This window comes from Musa acuminata, chromosome BXJ3-2 (assembly GCF_036884655.1).
Source record: "Musa acuminata AAA Group cultivar baxijiao chromosome BXJ3-2, Cavendish_Baxijiao_AAA, whole genome shotgun sequence".
In the NCBI taxonomy this organism is placed as follows: Eukaryota; Viridiplantae; Streptophyta; class Magnoliopsida; order Zingiberales; family Musaceae; genus Musa; species Musa acuminata.
In genome coordinates, this window is record NC_088350.1 from 12,393,862 (window position 1) to 12,418,225 (window position 24,364).

Below are 24,364 nucleotides of genomic sequence, written 5' to 3' on the forward strand. Positions count from 1 at the left end.
TCATATATAATGACTCTATATAAGAAAAGATTTACTAAATTCTATTTTCTAGGGTTGCAACTATTTATTGCAACTAATTTAGTTCTTATAGGTAAATGCTCGATATCCAAGTCGGCTTATAAATTTGATCATAATCAAGTGTTTTTTGGATTGCCTCATATTTTTTGATTGGTGTTTATCCCCCTAATATCTTAATTTTTTTACGTACAAAATATTTACTTGTTACTAATAAAGTCCAACCAATGCTCTTCCTTAGATCTCTTATTTCACTCTGATAGTGTTATAGATTTGGATCGATGAAGAGGAAATGAATATGTTTCCATACTGTAAATAAGGAAGTGGAATAAATAGAATATTGAATCATCCCACCTCACTTATTTTATTCTATAGGATCTAACGAAGCCTGTTCATGCATAACATGATTCAGATATGATCATAGAAAAAGTTCTCCTAAAATAAATCGACCTGTCCTCTACAACATAGGGTGCTTACGTGGTATTTGAAAGTGAAGATACATTTGGTTATGAATTCAAATGTTAGGGATAAAATCAATCGTTTTAGTGACAATCATAAGTCATCCTCTCTTTGAAAAATTCATTTCAACTATTGGTATCAAATAAAGAATATAACACTTCCAAGTTGAAGAAAAGTATTCAAATAAATAACATGTCTTATTTTTTCAATAATCCATATTATAGCAATGAAATATTATTGGATATTTCATCTGCCTTTGGATATTATATGATCAATTACATCTGCCTTTGTTCAAGGCAAACATTTTAATCTGCCAAGCTTCAGGACATCATAGGTTATGCCATTAAACCATGAGTTGTAGAAAGCATCTCAACTCATGGTTTGGCTCTCTGATAAGCACACTCCTCTAACCCAACACCATTCACAGGTAGATCATCTTCAGGGAAGGGGCAATGCGTTATACGATCTGGATATTCCGGAATCTGCGCACAGGGAGTGGGCGTCACGTGACTCGATACGCCCTCCACGTCGGTGCAGTTCCAAATCGGCTTCTTCGACTTCACCACCTCCGCCGTCACATTGTAGATGCATATTCCGGTGAAGGGCGCGCCGGGAATCCCCTCCAGCTTCGCGGCCATGGTCACGTTCTCGGCCACCACGTTGCTGTAACTGATATTCTGCACCACCGGAATGGCTTTCGGATCAAATTTGTCGTCCGGGTGCTGCCCGTAGGTGCCCGTCATCCAGAAGACCCACTTCATTGTGTGCAGATTCATTCTTCTCACGAATATGTCCTTCACGTAAGCTCCCCTTCCGATGGTCGTCTTGATCCTGACGCCGGATTCGGAGTGGATGGCCGTGATGTCTTCGGCCCGGACATCTTGGATTCCTCCCGACATCTCGCTTCCCAGGGCGATGACAGCGCTCGTGGGGGAGATGCAGGTGAGCCGTCTGATCACTATGTGTTTGCTTGACATGTTGAATGCAATCCCGTACTCATCCCAACCGCTTTTAATGGCGATGCAGTCATCGCCTGAGACTATGTAGCAGTCCTCAATGCGGACATTGGAGGATGAGTCTGCGTAGAAGAGAGAAACCACCAAAAAGAATCAATCGAAACAGCAACATAGAATCTACAACCCAAGTAAATGTAGGTACGATATCCACCTGGATCGATCCCATCAGTGTTGGGAGAGTTGACCGGTGCAAGAATTGTGATGCATGAGACGATTACGTGGCTGCACAGTGCATTCATTCACGTTAACATCAGATTGTAACAATAGAATGGAAAGCAAAAGAAGCCTTCAAGTGTTCTGAAAGTAGATTATTAATATAAACCTGCTGTACACTGGATGGACATTCCACGATGGAGAGTTAACCAATGTAATGTTGGAAATCAGCACTTGTTTGCAGTACATCAATTCAATGAGGTATCCACGAGTGTAATTGAGTTCTTTGTTACGGAACATTTTCCACCAGGTTTCACTGATGGGGATATAAACAGGAATAACCTTTGTATAGGAACAAATACTAGAAGACCAAAATACGCAGCGGAATAAAATGGAAACACAATCAAACAGAACACCAAGATATACGTGGAAAACCCCTTCAATGTGAAGGGTAAAAACCACGGGGCAAACTAGAGATAATCCACTATGAGAATAATGAATGTACAAATCTCAATCTCTTGCCCAAAACCCTAGCAACAATCACAAGAGAATAACTGGGATACAAGGATCACGTCACTGCCCACAATATCTAAAACCTCCCCAAGTAATCACAGCAAGAGTCTACTGTAGATTTGATCTAACCTGAGATGAGAACACTGCTAGATGATTGTGAACAGTCTCTCTGCGTTGTCCTTGTCTTCTTCCCTTTCTTTCTCTTCCTTTTCTGCCTTGTTCTCCTTCTTCTCTTTGGAATCTCGTCACTCTAAAGATCTGCCTCGTTGCTGCCTTTTTATAGCTTTAATCTGCCTCTAAAACACAGCCACCACACCCCCCTAATCTTAATTAGGGTTAGGTTAAGAGGGGGTGTGGGCTGTGGGCTGATAAAGCCCACATGGGCTGAATATGGGCCATCAGCCCAACAACCTCCCCCTTCAGCCCATAAGGGAGGTTGTCCCATGACTCCTCAATGTGAAGCCATACCGACCAACTATCGGCATATCTCCTGTCTTTCTTTTGGTAAGGTCTTCGTCAACATGTCTGCTCCGTTGTCATCTATATGAATTTTCTGAAGCTGCAACTGCTTCTCTTCAAATACATTTCGAATCCAGTGGTATCTGACATCTATATGCTTTGACTTGGAATGAAACATTGGGTTCTTACACAAATGGATGACACTCTAGCTGTCACAATGCACCACATAATTTTTCTGTTTCAGCCCCAATTCTTGTAAGAATTCTTTCATCCATAACATTTCTTTGCATACCTCTGTAGCAGCAATATATTCTGCTTCTGTGGTGGAGAGAGCAATACACCTTTGTAACCTAGATTGCCATGACACAGCTCCCCCTGCAAAAGTAAGTATATAACCTGAAGTAGACTTCCTCGTATCTATATCTCTTGCCATATCTGCATCTGTGTAACCTATTAACACAGGTGGTCCACCTCCAAAGCTTAAACAAACCTTAGAGCTCCCTCTGAGATATCTAAAAATCCACTTCACTGCTGCCCAGTGCTCTTTGCCTGGATTTGCAAGAAATCTGCTAGTAACACCCACTGCATATGCGATGTCCGGCCCCGTACATACCATTGCATACATTAAACTTCCAACTGCTGAAGCATAAGGAACCTTTTGCATTTTCTCCTTCTCCTCATCACTTGACGGACTCTGTTCTGAGCACAACTTGAAGTGACCTGCAAGAGGAGAACCAACTGGCTTAGCATTGCTCATACTGAATCTTTCCAATACCTTCTCGATGTATTTCTCCTGTGACAACCAAATCTTCTTGTTTTTCCTATCACGAGAAATCTGCATGCCTAGTATTTGCTTTGCTGGCCCCAAGTCCTTCATTGCAAAAGACTCACTCAGTTCCTTCTTCAACCTGTCAATTTTAGATATATCTTTCCCAAGAATAAGCATGTCATCAACATAAAGTAAGAGAATAATAAAATCCTCACCAAACCATTTGATGTACACACAATGATCTGAAGCCGTTCTTTTGTATCCATTTTCTGTCATAAATGAATCAAACTTTCTATACCACTATCTTGGAGCTTGCTTTAGCCCATACAAGCTCTTCTTCAACTTGCAGACAAAATTATATTTACCTTTGACTTTGAAGCCTTCTGGTTCCTCCATATAAATTTCCTCCTCCAAATCACCATGAAAGAAAGCTGTCTTCACATCTAACTGCTCAACCTCCAAGTCCTGCCTAGCAGCAATACCAAGAGCAACACGAATAGAAGACATTTTAACAACAGGAGAAAATATCTCTTCAAAGTCAATACCTTTCTTTTGACCAAAGCCTTTCACAACCAATCTAGCTTTGTACTTTGGTTGAGAACAATATTCTTGAGTCTTCAACCTAAAAACCCACTTGTTCTTCAAGGCCTTCATTCCATTTGGTAGCAGCACCAAATCATAAGTATGGTTCTTCTGAAGAGCATCCATCTCTTCCTGCATAGCAACTAACCACTTCTCTTTCTGCTCACTCTCAATTGCTTCCTGGTAACTCTCTGGTTCACCTGCATCAGTAAGCATCACATACTCATCTGTAGAGTATCTTTTGGAAGGTTGACGTTGTCTAGAAGATCTTCTCAACTGAGGTTCTATGGGAACTTGCTCTCTTGCTTCTTCTTGCTCAACATGTCCTGCAGGTAGATCAACATCAGGCTCTACACTATTTTCCTGCACATCTCCCCCATCACCCTGATATACTAGAGGAATAACTGGGTCACAATCTGCTAATCCTTCTGCAGAAGTCTTTGCTGGTGCCTTCTTCTTCAAATCCTCAAAGGTTTGATCCTCAAAGAAGACCACATCTCTGCTCCTGAACACCTTCTGCTTTTCTGGATCCCAAAGCCTGTAACCAAACTGATCATGTGAGTAACCAAGAAAAATACATTCTTTAGACTTACCATCCAGCTTGGACCTCTCATTATCTGGAACATGTGCAAATGCACGACAACCAAATACTCTCAAATGCCTGTAGGAAACATCTTTCTCTAACCATACATGCTCTGCAACATCACCATCTAGGGCTGTACATGGTGATAAGTTGATCACATCAACTGCAGTCCTCAAAGCCTCATCCCAAAACCTTTTGGGTAGCTTGGCCTGTGAAAGCATACATCTGATCTTTTCCATGATGGTGCGGTTCATCCTCTCTGTAATTGCATTATGCTGAGGTGTACCAGGAACTGTCATCTCATGTTGGATCCCATGTGACCTGCAATAGTCATTAAACAATCTCGTATACTCACCACCATTATCTGAGCTTATGCATTTCAATTTCCTTTCTGTCTCCCTTTCAACCCTGGCATGAAACTCTTTGAAGACATTAATAACCTGATCTTTGGTCTTCAAAGCATAAGCCCAAACTTTCCTGGAAAAATCATCTATAAAAGTGACAAAATAAAGTGCACCACTTATACCAAGAACATCAACAGATCCACCAGGAGTTTTTGTCCTCAAAGGACCACATACATCTGTATAAACACGGTCTAAGGCATGCATTTTTCTAGACAAAGCAGCACTAGCAAATGAAACTCTATGTTGTTTACCAGCCAAACAATCAATACAAGGGTTCAGATGTATACCTCTGAGATCTGGTAATACCTCTCTCTTGGAAAGAGCTTGCAGCCCCTTCTCGCTCATGTGTCCCAATCGCCTATGCCACAACTCCATACTGAAGTCTTTCTCTGTAGCATTTAATTGCTCACCATAAGCTTTAGCCTGCAACCTGTACAAAGTATGACATTTCTTTCCACTAGCTATAACAAGAGAACCCTTACTGAGCTTCCATTGACCTCTGTGAAATCTGCTTTCATACTCTTCATCATCTAGTCTTCCAACTGAAATTAAATTCAACCTCAAGTCAACCACATGCCTCATATCCTTAAGTACCAACTTGCAGCCAAGGTTGGTCTTTAAATGGATATCACCCATGCCAATGATGTCTGCTGTGCCATAGTTGCCCATCTTGACAACACCAAAGTTTCCAGACCTGTATGTAGCAAAAAACTCTCTCCGAGGTGTAGCATGATAAGAAGCACCTGTGTCAATCACCCACTCAAGATCCTGTCACACACAAGAAAAAATATCATCAGAAGGAGACAAAATCAAATAATCACCACCTTGCACTGTAACTGTAGTATTATCCTTTGACTTTGTAGACTCCACTTCTTTTCCCTTTTTCTTGTTCTTCTTAGGTTGCTTATATTGGTTCTTGTAATGTCCTTTCTCACCATAGTTATAGCAAACAATATCTTTTCTTGATCTTGACTTGCTCCTACCCATACGTGAACTGCTTCTAGACTTTGACCTTCCTCTATTCTCTGAGATAAGTGCCAGTGAATCATTCTGAGATGTTGCTAAACTCTTTCTTCTCAACTCCTCATTCAACAAACTGCTTGTTACTTGACTCATAGTGACAATACCATCTAGTGCAGAATTACTGAGGGAAACCACCAGTGTCTCCCAACTTTCTAGTAATGAACTGAGAAGTAACAATGCCTGCAACTCATTATCAAGAGACATTTTCATAGAGGATAACTGGTTAGTAATACTCTGCATTTCATTCAAATGCTCAGCAATAGAAGCACCCTCTCTATATTTTAGGTTCACAAGTTTTCTAATCAAAAAAGCTTTGTTGCTAGCTGTTTTTCTTTCATAGAGACTTTCCAATTTTTTCCAAAGAGAATATGCAGAAATTTCAGTAGAAACATGGTGAAAGACACTATCATCAAGCCACTGTCTAATAAACCCTATTGTTTTTCGATCTAACCTCTTCCACTCATCATCTGTCATAGTTGTAGGTTTTGCACTATCCCCTTGCAAAGGTCCATACAAATCTTTGCAATACAAGAGATCTTCCATTCTTGGTTTCCATATCATCCAATTATTTCCATTCAAACTAATCATACGAGAAATATTACTGGCCTCTATGTTCAAATACAAAAATTAAATCACCAAAACCCCGCTTTGATACCAGTTGATGAGGATATAAACAGGAATAACCTTTGTATAGGAACAAATACTAGAAGACCAAAATACGCAGTGGAATAAAATGGAAACACAATCAAACAAAACACCAAGATATACGTGGAAAACCCCTTCAATATGAAGGGTAAAAACCACGGGGCAAACTAGAGATAATCCACTATGAGAATAATGAATGTACAAATCTCAATCTCTTGCCCAAAACCCTAGCAACAACCACAAGAGAATAATTGGGATACAAGGATCACGTCACTGCCCACAATATCTAAAACCTCCCCAAGTAATCACAGCAAGAGTCTACTATAGATTTGATCTAACCTGAGATGAGGATACTGCTAGATGATTGTGAACAGTCTCTCTGCATTGTCCTTGTCTTCATCCCTTTCTTTCTCTTCCTTTTCTGCCTTGTTCTCCTTCTTCTCTTTGGAATCTCATCACTCTAAAGATCTGCCTCGTTGCTGCCTTTTTATAGCTTTAATCTGCCTCTAAAACGCAGCCACCACACCCCCCTAATCTTAATTAGGGTTAGGTTAAGAGGGGGTGTGGGCTGATAAAGCCCACATGGGCTGAATATGGGCCATCAGCCCAACATTCACGTTGTCCATCGATAGTTCCATTATTCCCTAAAAATAACAATAAAACTTGTTAGCATCAGGACGTGGTATGTTGCAATCAAATTATATTCTGTTCCCCATCTATGATGCAAACAAGTTAGAAGATGATATATATGTGTCTTCTTGTCAATCAAAGCACGCCAAAACATCATAAACTGAATTAAATGTTATAGTTTTTGACTAAAAATAAATTTTTTTACCTAAATTTTAGGGGATCATGGAATGACAACACGACGCAGGCTTTATGAATTTAGAAGTAATGTGATAGAAGTACTGGAAATATGCAACGTATATACTACCTGTTATGACCACATCGGTTAGGTTATATCCCATGATGAGATTACTGTATCTACCCCCAACCGCATCTCTTCCTCTACCGTAGGAGGGCAAAGGGTCAATGATCGGCCACTCGTTGATATCCTGCATAAGCATATCACCAATTATCTTAGTTGATGCAGATTGAACAAAAGAACATAGTATTAAAGCTTCTATTAGCTACCAATAAACAAAAAAAAAAAGAGTATCCATGCAATTCATAAGCAATGCTATCAAAGTTGCAGTGTGAGAAGCCATAAAATGGGATTGCAGAATAGAAATTTATGTTATATAAGCTGCAGTTGAAATCTAACTTGTTCTCCCAAGTTTGTAGCATTAATAGAGTTTTGCTATCTTCAGGAAACCCAATTAGCTACACAGATCTACAAGGTTTAGTCAAAAAGAAAACACTGAGAGATTGGATGATGGTGGAGCCTAAAATTTAAGGGTAAGGTCCACACTGCATTCCATTCTTATGTTGGTTTCCTCGCATCCTTTCCTACCTTAAAGTTCTTACACTCGGAAAGAATGTCATTCTCAATTAAAACTTATTAATTTTGGAGTGTTATCTTCAAGATCTTGAAATTTGAAAGGAAATTTTTTATGTGGATTCTAATCCAAGATTATTGATGTTCACATACAAGGATATGACATACAAGAAAAATAATAATAATAATAATAATAATAATAATAATAATAATAATGATAATAATAATAATAATAAAACAAAACAAATATTACTGTTTTCTTATTTTGAGACATCAAAGTAGAGATACTAAATAGTCAAAAATCTACCATACAAATTGCAAATATTTCAGAAATTAATATTATCAAGACAAATTTAGATTTGTAGTGGCTTAGTTCACTTCTTTTCCCTCATCAGTCCAAAGCGGTGACTATGCACATCGGATTAGACTTGTGAATTCTCCTTGGAGATGAGATGAAGGAAACGTTAGAATAGTATACACTCACTATGTAACGTTCTGGTGGGGCTCACTAGTGACGAATCTATTCTTCATCGTCACCATTCATCTGGCGAGAGCTGTCAGATGAACGGACTCGATGGGAAGGGCTACTAGCCATAATCACCACCGAGGATGAAGGCAACGCGGATGATAGAGGCGATGGTAATGGCAAACATGCCGTGAACGATTATGAACATGCAGTCTACATCGAAATAGATGGAGGAGAAGGTGGGGGAAGGGGGCGGAGGAGGGAGGCGGACCTGAGTGGCGAGGATGACGGCGTCGTGGTCGAGGAAGAGGGTGAAGTGGTCGGCGAGGTTGAAGGGCCCGGTGAGCCACCGACCGGTCGGCACCACCAGCATCGCGCCGCCGTCGTACGCCACCTTACTGAGGTTGGCCACGGCCGCCGCAAAGGCCGCCGTGTTGGAGGTCACCCCGTCGCCCACCCCGCCGAAGTCCGTTAGGCTGGCCACGTGGGCCCGGCATCCTCCTGCCCCCGCCACCGCGTAGTGGAAGGCTTCTAGCTCCGCCGCACCACCTGCCCGCCGGTGGTGGTGATGGCCCTCAGCGATCCCTATGTACGCCGCTGTTACCACCGTCCACAACACTAAAATCATCAACACCTGCACGTAACCAAGAAAAGTTGGAGTTTGAAGGATTAAAGCTTTGAGATAGGATTACTGGGAAAAAGAAAAGAAAAGGAGAAGAGGTGTTACACGGAATATTGGCTGCGGGTGCTCCATTGTCAGAGAGATGTGTCGGAAACAGAATGCTTCCACGGCTCGGCTCTTGTTCTATATATAGAGAGAGATGGAGAGAGAGAGAGAGAGAGAGAGAGAGAGAGAGAGAGAGAGAGAGAGGAAGGCTAATTATAAATTATGTTATGTAATTAGTTAATTTCAGTATGTTGATTCGAGCTAATTATAGATTATTTATACTGCAAACTAGAGTATGCATAACTTTAGATAGTTATATTATCCTTGGTTGAAAATAACATGTTTGTTGAGACAGTCTGGTCTGATCTCTCCTTTAAAATGTGATTTGTCCTACTCCAATGATATATTTTAGTTGACATATTATTGAGCAACACATAAGTCTTTTGTTACCATAATAATAAAATCGTAAAGTCTTAACCATTTGTACTTGACAAAAGCTATCATAAATTAATCTGTCTCTCTGCTCTAATAAACTTAAATGGATTGATTATCATCATATTAAGATTAATTTGTTTCAAGTTGGCCCTTATAGGCTTGTATGCTACTTTCTTAATCATGACACTAGACCTATTTGTTATCATTATAATATTTTCAGCCCTATTTGTTATCATTATAATGTTTTGGCTTAACCCTTTGGCATATTTTTTTTTCTGAAATTATTGTTATTCTAACAATACGTTGAACCATATCATGGGAATTTCTTTTTTAATTGATTCTTACATTATCTGATATAGTAGCCTTGTAACTAGTATCACATCCAACGAGGGTAAATGGCAAGATTATACCTTTTTAATACTTATTTTTTTTTATTGAACTTCTGAATCTAGGTCGTCGTATGAAAAAAAATATATAAAGAGTGAAAAAAGAGAATCTAGTTCTCTTTTTAGATTGATATATAGTCGGTTTTAGATTCGAAGATGGTGTCCTTATAGATTTCATAAAGTTCTTTCCAGGTGACATCGAAAGATATGCATTGTAGTTCCGATATATTATTATTTAATTTTAATTCTGAATTAATTTTTTTTCATATTATATATAGCATATTACAGATTTTATGTTTACAATTGATATCAGAACCCAAGTTCTTGAGATTAAATACCTTAGATATTTTATTTTCTAATTTATGATGCATGAATTATTCATGTATATTATCAATTTAAATTCTTATCTAAATGTGAAAAAAAAATTTTCATTGGTGCTCACATCATCTGATACAGTAGCCTTGTATAATATAGTGTCTTTCCATAACTCACAGGTCTTACATCAGATTGCACCCTTTTAAAACTTTCATTTTTTGTTGGACTTCTATAATGTTTTATGTAGGATATATTTTAATGGCGAGACTGCCTTGCATGTTGATCCTTTTACTTAGCTTGTGATTAGATTGGATCACCCAAGTTCTTGCTCCATGATAGGCATTTTTTCTTCTTTCTTTGTGGCAATATCACTTTCGTTGAGAAGTTATGACATGGTTCATTTTTATGTTTTAGTTTAAATTTATTTTTCTTTCTTACCTGGCTTTCTTGACTAACATTATTTGCCCCACTTCTTATATCATGACATTATAGTTTATACCATTAAGGCATGAACTATAATGTGATGATATAATGATTAGTGGCAATTGCTAGTCATATTATGAGCCATTTGTAGAAGTGGTATATAATTAAGTTTTGTACATGATATAACAAATGATTTCATGAGAAATAAATGATTCAATGATATGATTAAATAATAGTATTAGTATAGTATGATTTGAGAGGAAGTAGCAGGATCCACTAGAACACTACAGTAGAGGTATGTTGAATCAAGAGTAGACATAAATATTTTTATAATAGTCTTTCATTCTATCCTCGCTTACGAAAGGTCAAACCAATACCATAGCTATTGCAATGCAAAGGGCTTTACTTGAGAATTAGAAGGAACATGTATCCCATGTGCAAACTCTGAAAAAGTATTGCATGAATATTCTACGATAATAAGTATTGAAAAATTGATACATAAAATTTTACTAAATTTGAAAGAAATTGTATTGAGAAGTAATATATATAGAGTTAGAGATGCATCCATTTGCATAAAGGGCCCTAAATATATAACTGCTCCAGATATCATCTCTCACCACCTTATGTGGATATAGTTGACACAACACAACATATAACTAACCTGACAGAATCAATTGATTTATATATTAGATTATACATTAGGGGAGATTGTGAATAACTCTCAAGATAGAAGTTATCTTAAAGATGATATATCTATGCCTATTCGAAATGCAAATCATAGTATTCATTCTTATGGGAATGGGAATAAAAAACAAGAGATGTAGATAAATGGAAGTTTAACTTCTATGGAAGCACTTCTCGTGGTTTAATTGATTTATTTTATTCATTTCCTACGTGCAAATGAAGAGGACGTTAATTTCAAATAAAATAAAAATAGGTTTACTCTACCCATTTTTACCTTCCAAGATAGATTAACTAATCTAAAAAAATAAAAAAAATTATATTGACATGTATTTTTATTGACCAATTAGAATTACATTCTAAGACCAATAATTGTCTCAAAAGATCCAATATACACATATTAATGGACCATTTGAATAAGAGTCAAGAAGATCTTATGAGAACCTTAGTTTCTAAGGCTTTTCGTGTTTTCAACAAGAGAACCTTAGTTATAGAAGAGACTATTCATATAGTTTTTAATGAAATTTTTTATTTAAAGAAAAATAATTTTGATGATGATTTTGGTTTTGATAATTTGGATTTAAATGAACCCCCCCTAAAAATGACAACTTGGAGGCATCTTCTTCCGAAATTTCCTTACCCAAGGAATGGAAGTATATAGATGCTCATCCAAAGGAGCTAATTATAAGAGATACATTAAAAGGGGTTCAAACTCGTTCTTCTTTCAAGAATTTTTGTGCTAACGCCGCCTTCCTTTCTCAAATCGAACCTAATTGCATTGACGAGGCCTTAAAAGATGATTTTTGGATCATAGCAATGCAAGAGGAATTGAACCAATTTGAGAGGAATGAGGTATGGAAACTTGTTCCTAGACCTAGTGACCATTTAGTTATTGGTACTAAATGGGTCTTTAGAAACAAGCAAGATGAATGTGGTATCGTGGTTAGAAACAAGGCTAGATTAGTGACCAAATGTTTCAACCAAGAAGAAGGTATCGACTACGAAGAAACCTTCGCTCCTGTGGCAAGATTAGAAGCCATTAGGATGCTCCTTGCCTATGCTAGTAGTAATAATTTTAAAGTATTTCAAATGGATGTCAAAAGTGCCTTCTTGAATGGTTTTATTTCCGAAGAAGTATATGTTGAACAACCTCCCGGATTTGAAAACTCTCTTCTTCCTAATCATGTATTCAAATTGACTAAGGCTCTCTATGGCTTGAAACAAGCTCCTAGAGCTTGGTATGAAAGGCTTAGTTCCTTTCTTATTTTAAATAATTTTACCAAAGGCAAGGTTGATACTACATTATTTATCAAACACTTTGAAAATAATTTTCTTATTGTATAAATTTATGTTGACAATATTATTTTTGGTTCTTCGGATGAATTACTATGTGAATCATTTGCCAAATGTATGAGTCATGAATTTGAAATGAGTTTAATGGGTGAATTAACCTTCTTTCTAGGATTACAAATCAAATAACTTAGTGATAGTATATTTCTTAACCAATCTAAATATACATTAGAATTGTTAAAATGATTTAACATAAATAATTCAAAAGCGATAAACACCCCTATAAGTACTTCGACTAAATTAGATATGGATGAAAATAGTGAAAATTTCGATAAAAAAATATATAGGGGAATGATAGGTAGTCTACTCTACCTCACCGCGACTAGACCAGAAATCATGTTTAGTGTAGGACTTTGCGCTAGATTTCAATCCAATCCTAAATTATCTCATCTTAAGAGTGTTAAAAGAATATTTAGATATCTTAAAGGAACTCCAAATTTAGGATTGTGGTATCCAAAATCTGATAAATTCGATTTAATAGCTTATGCAGATGCCGATTTTGGCAGATGCAGGATAGATAGAAAAAGTATATCTGAAACATGCCAATTCTTAGGACATGCACTTGTTTCTTGGACTTCCAAGAAACAAAATTCAGTTGTACTATCTACGACGGAAGTTGAATACATTGCTGCAAATGCATGCTGTGCATAAGTTGTTTAGATGAAAAATACATTAGAAGACTATGGAATTCATTTGAAAAACATTCCCATAAAATGTGATAATACAAGTGTCATATGTCTTACCAAAAATCAAATTCAGCACTCTAGAACTAAGCATATCGATATTAGGCATCATTTCATATGCGATCATGTCCTTAACAATAATGTCGTTCTAGAATTTATTGACACAAAGCATCAATTAGCAAACATTTTTATAAAAGTCTTAAATGAAGACCAATTTGAATTCATTAGAAGGGAACTAGGCATGTTAAATTATCCCTGAAAATAAGCTTGTTTGAATGTATTTTTTGAAAAATGTCTCATCCTTGTTTCGTTCTTTTGTGGAGTTGATTTCATCCTTCTCTTTTGATTTCAAATGATATATTAAAGTACAACCCAACATCTCAACCTATCTTGAGTTGAACACCTCTGAAAAACAAAATGAGGGAAGAAAGAATTTTTTCTTCTCTTCCGCGGCAAGCCAGTGGTGGCACTGCCAGAATCAGCGGTAGCACCGCCTAAGCGCTCAGGCACTAGGCGGTGGCACTGCTCTTTTTGGCGGTGGCACCGCCCGAGAGCCCCTTTATAAGCCGAGGGGTTAGGGCCGGCGGTGACACCACCCCCAACCCGTGAGAAACTGCCTCAAGCTCTCCCACAACCTCTCTAAACCTTCATTCCAACATTTAAAAGCCTTGGAGAGGGATTCTTGTTGGTCCAAGCTCTCCATCTTCCAAGAGATTCTCAATAAGGTAAAATCTGAAATCTTTCCTCTCTTCTCATTATTTTACCTACTCTTTACAGTTTCATCTATCTTGTCTAGATAATGGCTCCTAAGAGATCAAAAGGGAAAAGGGTTGAAGGAGATTTATATTACCAAGACCTTTTTAGATCCAAAGAAGTAGCTCTTAGGTTTCCAAACTTCGAAACAAGAGGTATCCATAAGGGTAAACACGTTGATCTCAATGAACTAGGAAACCTAGAACCCATTAGGTGGTTTGCACATCTAGATGCCCTACCTCTGCTACAAATAAATGAACCAATTTATCCTAGGTTAGTTAGGCTATTTTATGCAAACTTATATGTAGATAATGACAGCCTAAGTACTTACCTACTAGGAACACAAATTAGAATTTTTGATAGTACTATTTGTGAACTAATTGGAATCACTAAAAAAGATAGGGGCTGCTATTTTAGAGGTAAATGGGATGTCAATATAATCGGAGCAACTTACTCCGAAGCCATCGAAACTATTTTTGCAAATCCAGACCTCGGCATAATACCCAAGAGTTGCGAGCACTTACTGCCTTTTAACTCTAAAATCCTTCATCATATCATAACAAGCATACTATTCCCTAAAAAATTTCATCTTGATGAAATGAGTCAAATAGAAATAAGCACCATGTATTAGATTATGACCGGTCAACATAACTATTTTGGATACTCAATCCGGCAACACATGAAGGATATTATAGCTAAAGACACTATGTTGCCATATGGAGGGTTAATCACTCGATTCCTACTTGCTCATGACATTTGTATCCCACCCGATGAAGAAACAATTCAAAGTGATAGGTATAACATCATCAATAGAAATCTGCTGAAAAGACTTAGGTGCATATTTAGCAAGGGTATATGGGTTAGGCAACCTAGAAGGATTGATCCAATTCTCCCACCAGTAGAATACCCCGAAACACCAATTCTTAGGGGAAATGAATCTCCTCCTCCTAGTCCCTTTGGCGCAACACCTTCGACTCCTGTTTCATCCTCCGAAGAACTCATTATGGCAGAATTGTATCAGATCAAATCACAGCAAGAACAAATTCAAATCCAGCAAATTGAAATTTTGAAGGAACTACGACAAATGAATCAAAAAATGGATGTCATATATCAGCACTATGGATTACCTCCTAAGATTAATCGATGTAGTTTCTTATTATGTTTTGATTACTCTTAATGTCAAGTTAGAAGTTTGTCGTCTTCTTTTGAACAAAAACTAAACCTTTGTTTGAGATGTATTGTTAAATTCTAGATAATTGCTGATTTGTTTTGGAATCTGGATAAATATTTCTTGCTAGATTAACTTTGTATGATGAATTCGAATTTTGTATGATATGATCACAAACTATGTTTCAAGTCTCATCTCCTTATTTTTTGTTGATGACAAAGGGGGAGAAGTGATGACTTGTACGACTTATGCGTATCGATAGCATGACTTAAATGAATTGCAAAAGCTTGTCTTATATACCTTGCAAAATCTTTGAATATATCGCAAGATTGGTTGATCATATGAAATCATTCCTCACATTTATATCATGAAATTCATGTTGAAAATCTTTATCATGTTGAAAATTTTTTATCTCTCGTCGAAGTGAAAATTGTCTCTTATCATTTAACTTGAAAATGATTTTCAATAGTTGAAAATTATGAGAAATACGAAGTTTCGTATTTGCTCATGCTTAATAAGACAACGATAAGTTCAACGGTTAGAACTTATTGATTTATGCTTGAATTCAAAGGGATGAAATTCAAGTAGTTTTATCTTCTCACAATATGACATATAGATAGGGGGAGCTATGTTTAACTCTATCATTAATTGATTGTCATCATAAAAAAGGGGGAGATTGTTGAATCTCGAATTTTGATTATGAAATTAATTGATGGGTTAATTGATCTAATCCAAATTATTAAAGTTAAGTGTGTAGGATTAACTACGATAGCCTAAAAAACATAAAGCAAGGATACCAGAGTCAAGTTCGATGGACGTTTGAGAGTCCGAAGATTCGTCAGAGATGCTGTTGGAACCAACCAAGAAAGATCGAAGACTTGTCAGAACTTTCGGAAGTCTGCCGAAGAGATCGTCAGAGATTCGTAGAGATCACCGAGAAGGCTTGGCTACTCGTTGAATTCGTCACAAGATCGGGAGCCTGCTGGGAGTCCGCCGGAAGAAACCCGAGGGCATATCGGAAGTCCACCGGAAGATCGTAGGAAAGCTCGCCAAAACAAAACTCGACGTTGGCCGGTTAAAAACTTGCTTAGGATTATGTTTTTAGGTATGTAGTTCACATGTAATTAGGGTTAGGATCAATTGGACAAGAAAGCTAAATGAAATCAATTTCCAAAGGAATGAAACCAGAATATGTGAAATCGACCAAAACTTGATTTCTAGCAGAATTCGAGAGGCACATTGAACAAATGATTCAAACTATCAATCGTGCTGCAATATACTCAAGAAAGCTATTGTGAAAGATATTTCAATCTTATTTCAAATAAAATAATTTTCGTATGAATCGAAGTTTTCAACAAAGAGTTACAATAGATTTAGTTACCCAAGATCAAAGAACAAATCTCAATTTTATAGAATTCATAGGGTCAGTTTCAATAGAAAACTGGGCGGGCATTTGGACTCTAAATCTTTCAATCTAAGTATCAAATGAAAGATCTACGTGTCTAATTTAAAATAAAATAAGCTTGGAATAAATCAAAGTTTCCAACAAGGACTTATAGGCTGTTCATTATCAAAAGGTCAGAAATTACGATCCCTGTTTTGCAGAATTCGTAGGCTTATTTAAAATAGAAGTTTGGATAGGCAATCTTACTCTGAATTCTTAAAATAAGCTATCAAAAGAAAGGATATAAGTCTATATTCAGATCAAATAAGTTTTGTCAAATCAGAGGTCAGTGCATAAAGTTATAACCATAACAAGGTAGAAAGGTCAAAATCTCGAAAGTTTCACAGATTCAAATCGTTACATCTAAACAAGAGATATATCAAATACAAGGCTAGAATAATTTAAAGTATCTCATATTCAAAACAATGTAGAGATAAAATTACAGTAAGGAAAGGTTAGGACACTTGTAATAGGAAAGATTAGAAAGCTTATAATTGTTGAATCTCGTATTTTGATGATGAAACTACTTTATATATGTTTATGATTTAATCTGCGTTTTGAGTGACGCAGGATGCTTCGATCTGGATGAGACAATTAAAGCAGGAAAATCATGTTGTGCAGGAGGAACATGTCAGAAGATTGGACGTCAGGCCGGTGGATCGGTCGACGTATCGACAGAAGGCTTCGGGTCGTGGACTCGGGCATCGGGCCAAGAAGAGTGGGTATTGTGCCAAGGATATCGGAGTTGCGGAGTCAACAGGCCGATTGGGCAATAGGCTGCAGGAAAGGACGATGCGCCGAAGAATCGGACGAAGCGTCGAGGGACCAATGACATGCCGGACAACTTGGTTAATTGCTTAGGATTAATTGTCTCGATCGAAGTTTTTGTTTTGAGTGTGCAGGATTAACTACGATGGAAGAAAGACATGCAGCAGGAGTTGCGCCGGAGTCATGACAATGATCACGTTGGGAGTTCAAGAGCTTGACGGAAGTTCGGACAGTCGTCGGAGGTTCTGCGGGAACAAATCCGAGAAGTCCAGAAGCTTGCCAAAGGAGCTCGTCGGAACCTGCCAAGTGGATCGTCACAAGTCCAGGAGTTTGCCAGAAGTCCGCAGGAGGATCACCGAGGGTTCGTCGGATGATCGACGGAAGTTCACCGGAAACTCGTCGGAAGAAGCGATTGACGCACCGGAGCAAGCTGCAGAATATGTCTTAGGAAATAATCATAGTTAGCACATTGATTAAGTTAGAAATGGGAGGTGATCCCATTAGCTTAATCTTGGGGCAATTGGGCCCTTGAAAGAATCAAATTGGGCCGAATGGATTAACCCATTCAGACCCTGATTGCTGTGGGAGGTGCAACCGCCCAAGCTAGGAGGTAGCACCGCCCAGGCTATGTCTCCCAGCGAGACTGGGTGGTGCAACCGCCCCAGCCAAGAGGTGGCATCGCCCCGGGCTCAGTCTCCGAGCGAGATTGGGCGGTGCAACCTCTTCTGTCAAGAGGTAGCACCGCCAGAGCTCAAGTTTCGAGCTCTGCCAGGCAGTGCAACCTCTCTAGTCAGGCGGTGCAACCGCCTGAGCTCGGTCTTCGAGCTCTGGTAGAGAGTTGCAACCGCCCCTGACAGAGGTGGCACCGCCCAGAGGCTCAGTCTTCGAGCTCTACCAGGCGGTGCAACCACCCCAGTCAGGAGGTGCAACCGTCTGATCCCGAAATTTCGGGAATTGACAGATTTGAGCTCCAAATTTGAACTGGGTTGGGGCCTATAAATACCCCACCCATTCAGCACTGAAAGCACATAACACACACTCGAAATCTTGCTATCTTTCTATGGTTCTTAGAGCTCAAAACTACTAGTTCTCCTCTTTCTGTTCTTCAAAGTTTGAGTTGTAAAGAGAGGAGAGAAAACTTCTGTAAGGGTTGTCTCCTAAGCCCGTCAAAAGGAGTGAATCTGTAAGAGGGTGGTTGGCCTTCGCCTATTGAAGGAAGGCCTCTAGTTGACGTCGGTAACCTCGTCGGTGGAGGAAGCCAAAAGTGGAGTAGGTAAAGATTGACCGAACCACTCTAAATCTCGGTTTGCATTTCCTTTGAGCATTTTACCTTCACTGCAAACTTCTCAATAGCTTACTACCCTCTGTGATTTTACGAACGAGTTTCAAGGTTCAGACGTAAATTTGCGTTTAGACGTAAATATGCGTTTAGACGTAAATATGCTTTTTCGTATGATCATCATATTACAGATTGCGTTTACGTTTTGAGCTTTACCATAACTGCACACTGCCTTTATACTCCTGCTTAAACTACGTCTTATCTAATCAAGTGATTTACGAATCAGCATTTAGACGTAAATCAGTTTCTTCGTACGAACGTCGGATTTCAGTTTGCGCCGATATTCTGGTTTTCATCATAGCTGCAAACTACCTGCATAGTTTGACTTTAACCTTGCTTAGTATCAACTTTCATACAGAAGTTGTTTTTATCATTCGAACACAGCTTTCGATTTTAATCGCAGAAAGTTTTCCGCTGCACTAATTCACCCCCCCCCCCCCCTCTTAGTGCTCTCGATCCTAACAATTGGTATCAGAGCAGGGTATTTCTCATTTCGGATTTACACCCGAGAGAAATGGCTCTTCAAGGCTTTCAAGAGGGTTTATCGGTCTTTCGTCCACCATTGTTTAACGGATTGGACTACACTTATTGGAAAACTCGAATGAGAGTTTTCTTGATTTCTTTGAATTTGGATTTATGGAATATCGTTGAAAACGATTTTCAACTTCCCTCTAAACCGATGAACGAATGGTCGGATTTGGAGAAGAAGTATTTTTCTTTAAACGCAAAGGCTATGAATGCCTTATTTTGCGCTTTGGACAAAAATGAGTTCAATCGGATTTCTACGTGCGAAACGGCTTTTGACATTTGGCGAACACTTGAAATCACGCACGAGGGAACTAGTAGAGTCAAAGACTTGAAAGTTAACATTTTATTGCATGATTTTGAGCTTTTTCGAATGCAACCAAGTGAGACTATAGGCAACATGTACACCCGTTTCACGAATGTCGTCAATAGTTTAAGAGCTCTTGGAAAATGTTTTTCGGATTTTGAACTCGTAAACAAGATTTTGCGCTCACTTTCTAAACCTTGGGATTCAAAAGTAACTGCTATTCAAGAATCGAAAAACTTGAACCAATTTCCACTTGAAGAACTAATTGGTTCCTTGATCACATATGAAATGACGTGCAATGCACGTGAAGAACTTGAGAACCACCTTCCAAAGAACAGGAAGGATTTGGGATATAGAACATTTGAAGACCACTCGAGCATAAGCTCAAGTGATGGTGAACTTAAACAACAAATGAAACAAAAATTAAAAAGTAAAAAGGACGGAACTACTTGCTTTGAACGAAAGAAGAAGAACAAAAATTGGGATGAATCAAGCTCCTCCGAAGACGAGGAGAAAATCAACAAAGGCGAGGTGGCAAACTACGCCTTTACGTATCGTTTGACTTGGTGGACGACTCGCTCAGGGCCTAGTTGTCCCGGGTCAACCAACGCCTAGACGAGTTCTAGCACGAGTTCCAAAAATCACCGAGCGGGTCTAGCTCAGGTAGCTCAGGCAGGTCCTATTTCACACAGGAAGTACAGGACAAGTCGGTACCCCTCAACTTCAGGTTGTCGGTATTGGAGACATATGATGGCGGCTCCGATCCCACAGAGCATGTCTCCGAATTTCGGGCTCAGATGGCCCTCTATGGCACCTCCGATGCATTGATGTGCCGGGCATTTCTGACCACCCTGAGGGGACCGGTACGAGCGTGGTTCAACCGACTGTGCCAATCTTCGGTCTTGTCCTTTGACTAACTCACCAGGGAGTTTGAGCAGAACTTCCTCACCAACGTGCGACCTAGGCCTTCCATGGCCACCCTACCTCTTAATATAGTATCATTCTAGTCAAGTTTTTTTGTTATTGGGATAGGTGAATTCTTATGGATCCACCCCCTGAAGGAACCAAATATGATAATTTTTCATCATTCGGCTCGAGCAAGAATGAAATGAATGGCAAAAATAGATCCGTATAAAACCTACTTCTCATACATATCTTCACATATCATATATAATGACTCTATGTAAGAAAAGATTTACTAAATTCTAATTTCTAGGGTTGCAACTATTTATTGCAACTAATTTAGTTCTTATAGGTAAATGCTCGATATCCAAGTCGGCTTATAAATTTGATCACAATCAAGTGTTTTTTGGATTGCCTCATTTTTTTATTGGTGTTTATCCCCCTAATATCTTAATTTTTTTACGTACAAAATATTTACTTGTTACTAATAAAGTCCAACCTATGTTCTTCCTTAGATCTCTTATTTCACTCTGATAGTGTTATAGATTTGGATAGATGAAGAAGAAATGAATATGTTTCTATACTGTAAATAAGGAAGTGGAATAAATACAATATTGAATCATCGGAGCATATCAATAATGAATGAAACATTTCGGAGCTTATCAATGGCGTATGAAATGTTTCAGAGCATATCAATGACAAATGGAACATTTCGGAACATATCAATGGCATATGGAATATTTCAAAGCATATCAATGGCGTAGGAACGTTTCAGAGGCATAGGGAGCATTTCGGAACATATCAATAGTGTAGAAAATATTTCAGAATATATCAACGGCATATAAATCATTTCAGAGCATATCAATGAACAAATACAAAATAGAAGCTGAAACGTCGTATTTGACGTTGCATTCATATCTTTCTTATCCAAAGCACATATATAAATACATAACCAAAGCTCTGAATATCATATCAAACATACAGAAAGTGTAGTGGGACCACAGACAGAATGTGATTCATTCATTTATAAATGATCACCAAACAGAAGTCTCCCACATTTTGGAGCTCCATCCACCCACATCTAGGTGAAGTCAGAGGGGGCCGGTAGAGCATCGCAGGCTCTATGCATAACTCCCTTTACCATTTCTGGCAAAAGTTTATAGTATCCCACAAACACCAAAGTACAAAAGGACAGTATGAACAATAAATAGCACATATTGGAAGCACATGCAAAACAACAAAATGTACATGCGCCTTTACGAGTCAATATGATGCAAGTATAATCTTTCACAAATGTATTCATATTTGAAAGGAAATGAAAGCAAGAGCATTCAAGAATTCCTAGCAATCACATGTAACTCAATTCAAATAAGAAGGTTAGATAGAATTTAATGTCCAAAGGAATGAAAATGGAGGCACATATCGAAAGCAAATGTGGAACAATGGGATATACATGTGCCTATATGAGTTAATACGATATAGTATAAACGTTACACAATATTTTTCAAGAATGCAAATAATTATAAGGACAAGAGCATACAAGAATTCAAAGCAGTAATATAAAGCTCAATTGGACAAGAAAGCAAAATAAAATCAATTTCTAAAGGAATAAAACCAGAATATGTGAAATTGACCAAAGCTCGATTTCTAGCAGAATTTGAGAGGCACATTGAACAAATGATTCAAACTATCAATCGTGCTCCAATATACTCAAGAAAGCTATTGTGAAAGATATTTCAATCTTATTTCAAATAAAATAATTTTTATATGAATCGAAGTTTTCAATAAAGAGTTACAATAGATTTAGTTACTCAAGATCAAAGAACAAATCTCAATTTTATAGAATTCACAGGGTCAGTTTCAACAGAAAACTGGGCGGGCATTTGGACTCTAAATCTTTCAATCTAAGTATCAAATGAAAGATCTACGTGTCTAATTTAAAATAAAATAAGTTTGGAATAAATCAAAGTTTCCAATAGGACTTATAGGCAGTTCATTATCAAAAGGTCAGAAATTACGATCCCTGTTTTGCAGAATTCATAGGCTTATTTGAAATAGAAGTTTGGATAGACAAACTTACTCCAAATTCTTAAATTAAGCTATCAAAAGAAAGAATTATGAGTCTATATTCAGATCAAATAAGTTTTGTCCAAATCAGAGGTCAGTGCATAAAATTATAACCATAACAAGGTAGAAAGGTCAGAATCTCGAAAGTTTCACAGATTCAAATCGTTACATCTAAACAGGAGATATATCAAATACAAGGCTAGAACAATTTAAAGTTCCTAATATTCAAAGCAAATGTAGAGATAAAATTGCAGTAAGAAAAGGTTAGGACACTTGTAATAGGAAAGATTAGAAAGCTAGTAATAGGAAGAATCGGAACACTTGCAATATAAAGGGTCGTAATACTTGCAATATAAAAGATTAGAAACCTTGCAATAGGAAGGAGGAATGGGAATAAGAAACAAGAGAGCCATGAACGATTATGAATATGCACTCTACATCGAAATAGATGGAGGAGAAGGTGGGGGAAGGGGGCGGAGGAGGGAGACGGACTTGAGTGGCGAGGATGACGGCGTCGTGGTCGAGGAAGAGGGTGAAGTGGTCGGTGAGGTTGTAGGGCCCGGTGAGCCACCGGCCGGCCGGCACCACCAGCATCGCGCTGCCGTCGTACGCCACCTTACTGAGGTTGGCCATGGCCGCTGCAAAGGCCGCCGTGTTGGAGGTCACCCCGTCGCCCACCACGCCGAAGTCCGTCAGGCTGGCCACGTGGGCCCGGCATCCTCTTGCCCCTGCCGCTGCGTAGTGGAAGGCTTCTAGCTCCATCGCACCACCTGCCCGCCGATGGTGGCGATGGCCCTCAGCGATCCCTATGAACGCTGTTGTTACCACCGTCCATAGCACTAAAATCATCAACACCTGCACGTAACCGAGAAAAGTTGGAGTTTGAAGGATTAAAGCTTTAAGATAGGATTACTAGGAAAAAGAAAAGAAAAGGAGAAGAGGTGTTACATGGAATATTGGCTGCGAGTGCTCCATTGTCAAAGAGATGTGTCGGAAACAGAATGCTTCCACGGCTCGACTCTTGTTCTATATATAGAGAGAGATGGAGAGAGAGAGAGAGAGAGAGAGAGAGAGAGAGAGAGAGAGAGAGAGAGAGAGAGAGGAAGGCTAATTATAAATTATGTTATGTAATTAGTTAATTTCAATATGTTGATTCGAGCTAATTATAGATTATTTATACTGCAAACTAGAGTATGCATAACTTTAGATAGTTATATTGTCCTTGGTTGAAAATAACATGTTTGTTGAGACAGTCTGATCTCTCCTTTAAAATGTGATTTGTCCTACTCCAATGATATATTTTAGTTGACATATTATTGAGTAACACATAAGTCTTTTGTTACCACAATAATAAAATAGTAAAGTCTTAACCATTTGTACTTGACAAAAGCTATCATGAATTAATTTGTCTCTCTGCTATAATAAACTTAAATGGATTGATTATCATCATATTAAGATTAATTTGTTTCAAGTTGGCCCTTATAGGCTTGTACAATAGTTTCTACTTTCTTAATCATGACACCAGACCTATTTGTTATCATTATAATATTTTCAACCCTATTTGTTATCATTATAATGTTTTGGCTTGACCCTTTGGCATATTTTTTTCTGAAATAATTGTTACT

At 38.2% G+C, this 24,364-nt stretch overlaps 1 protein-coding gene across 1 annotated transcript; it reads right to left on the reverse strand.

Annotated features, from left to right (window-relative positions):
* Positions 1–848: 848 nt before the first annotated feature.
* Positions 849–23,501, reverse strand: LOC135630727 (probable polygalacturonase). The gene is made up of 7 exons (XM_065137886.1): positions 23,232–23,501; positions 8,797–9,159; positions 7,556–7,676; positions 7,240–7,265; positions 1,813–1,961; positions 1,642–1,712; positions 849–1,552 (listed from the first exon to the last, which is right to left on the reverse strand). Exons 1-7 carry the CDS (start codon positions 23,499–23,501, stop codon positions 849–851), a joined length of 1,704 nt encoding a protein of 567 aa, XP_064993958.1.
* Positions 23,502–24,364: the final 863 nt, after the last annotated feature.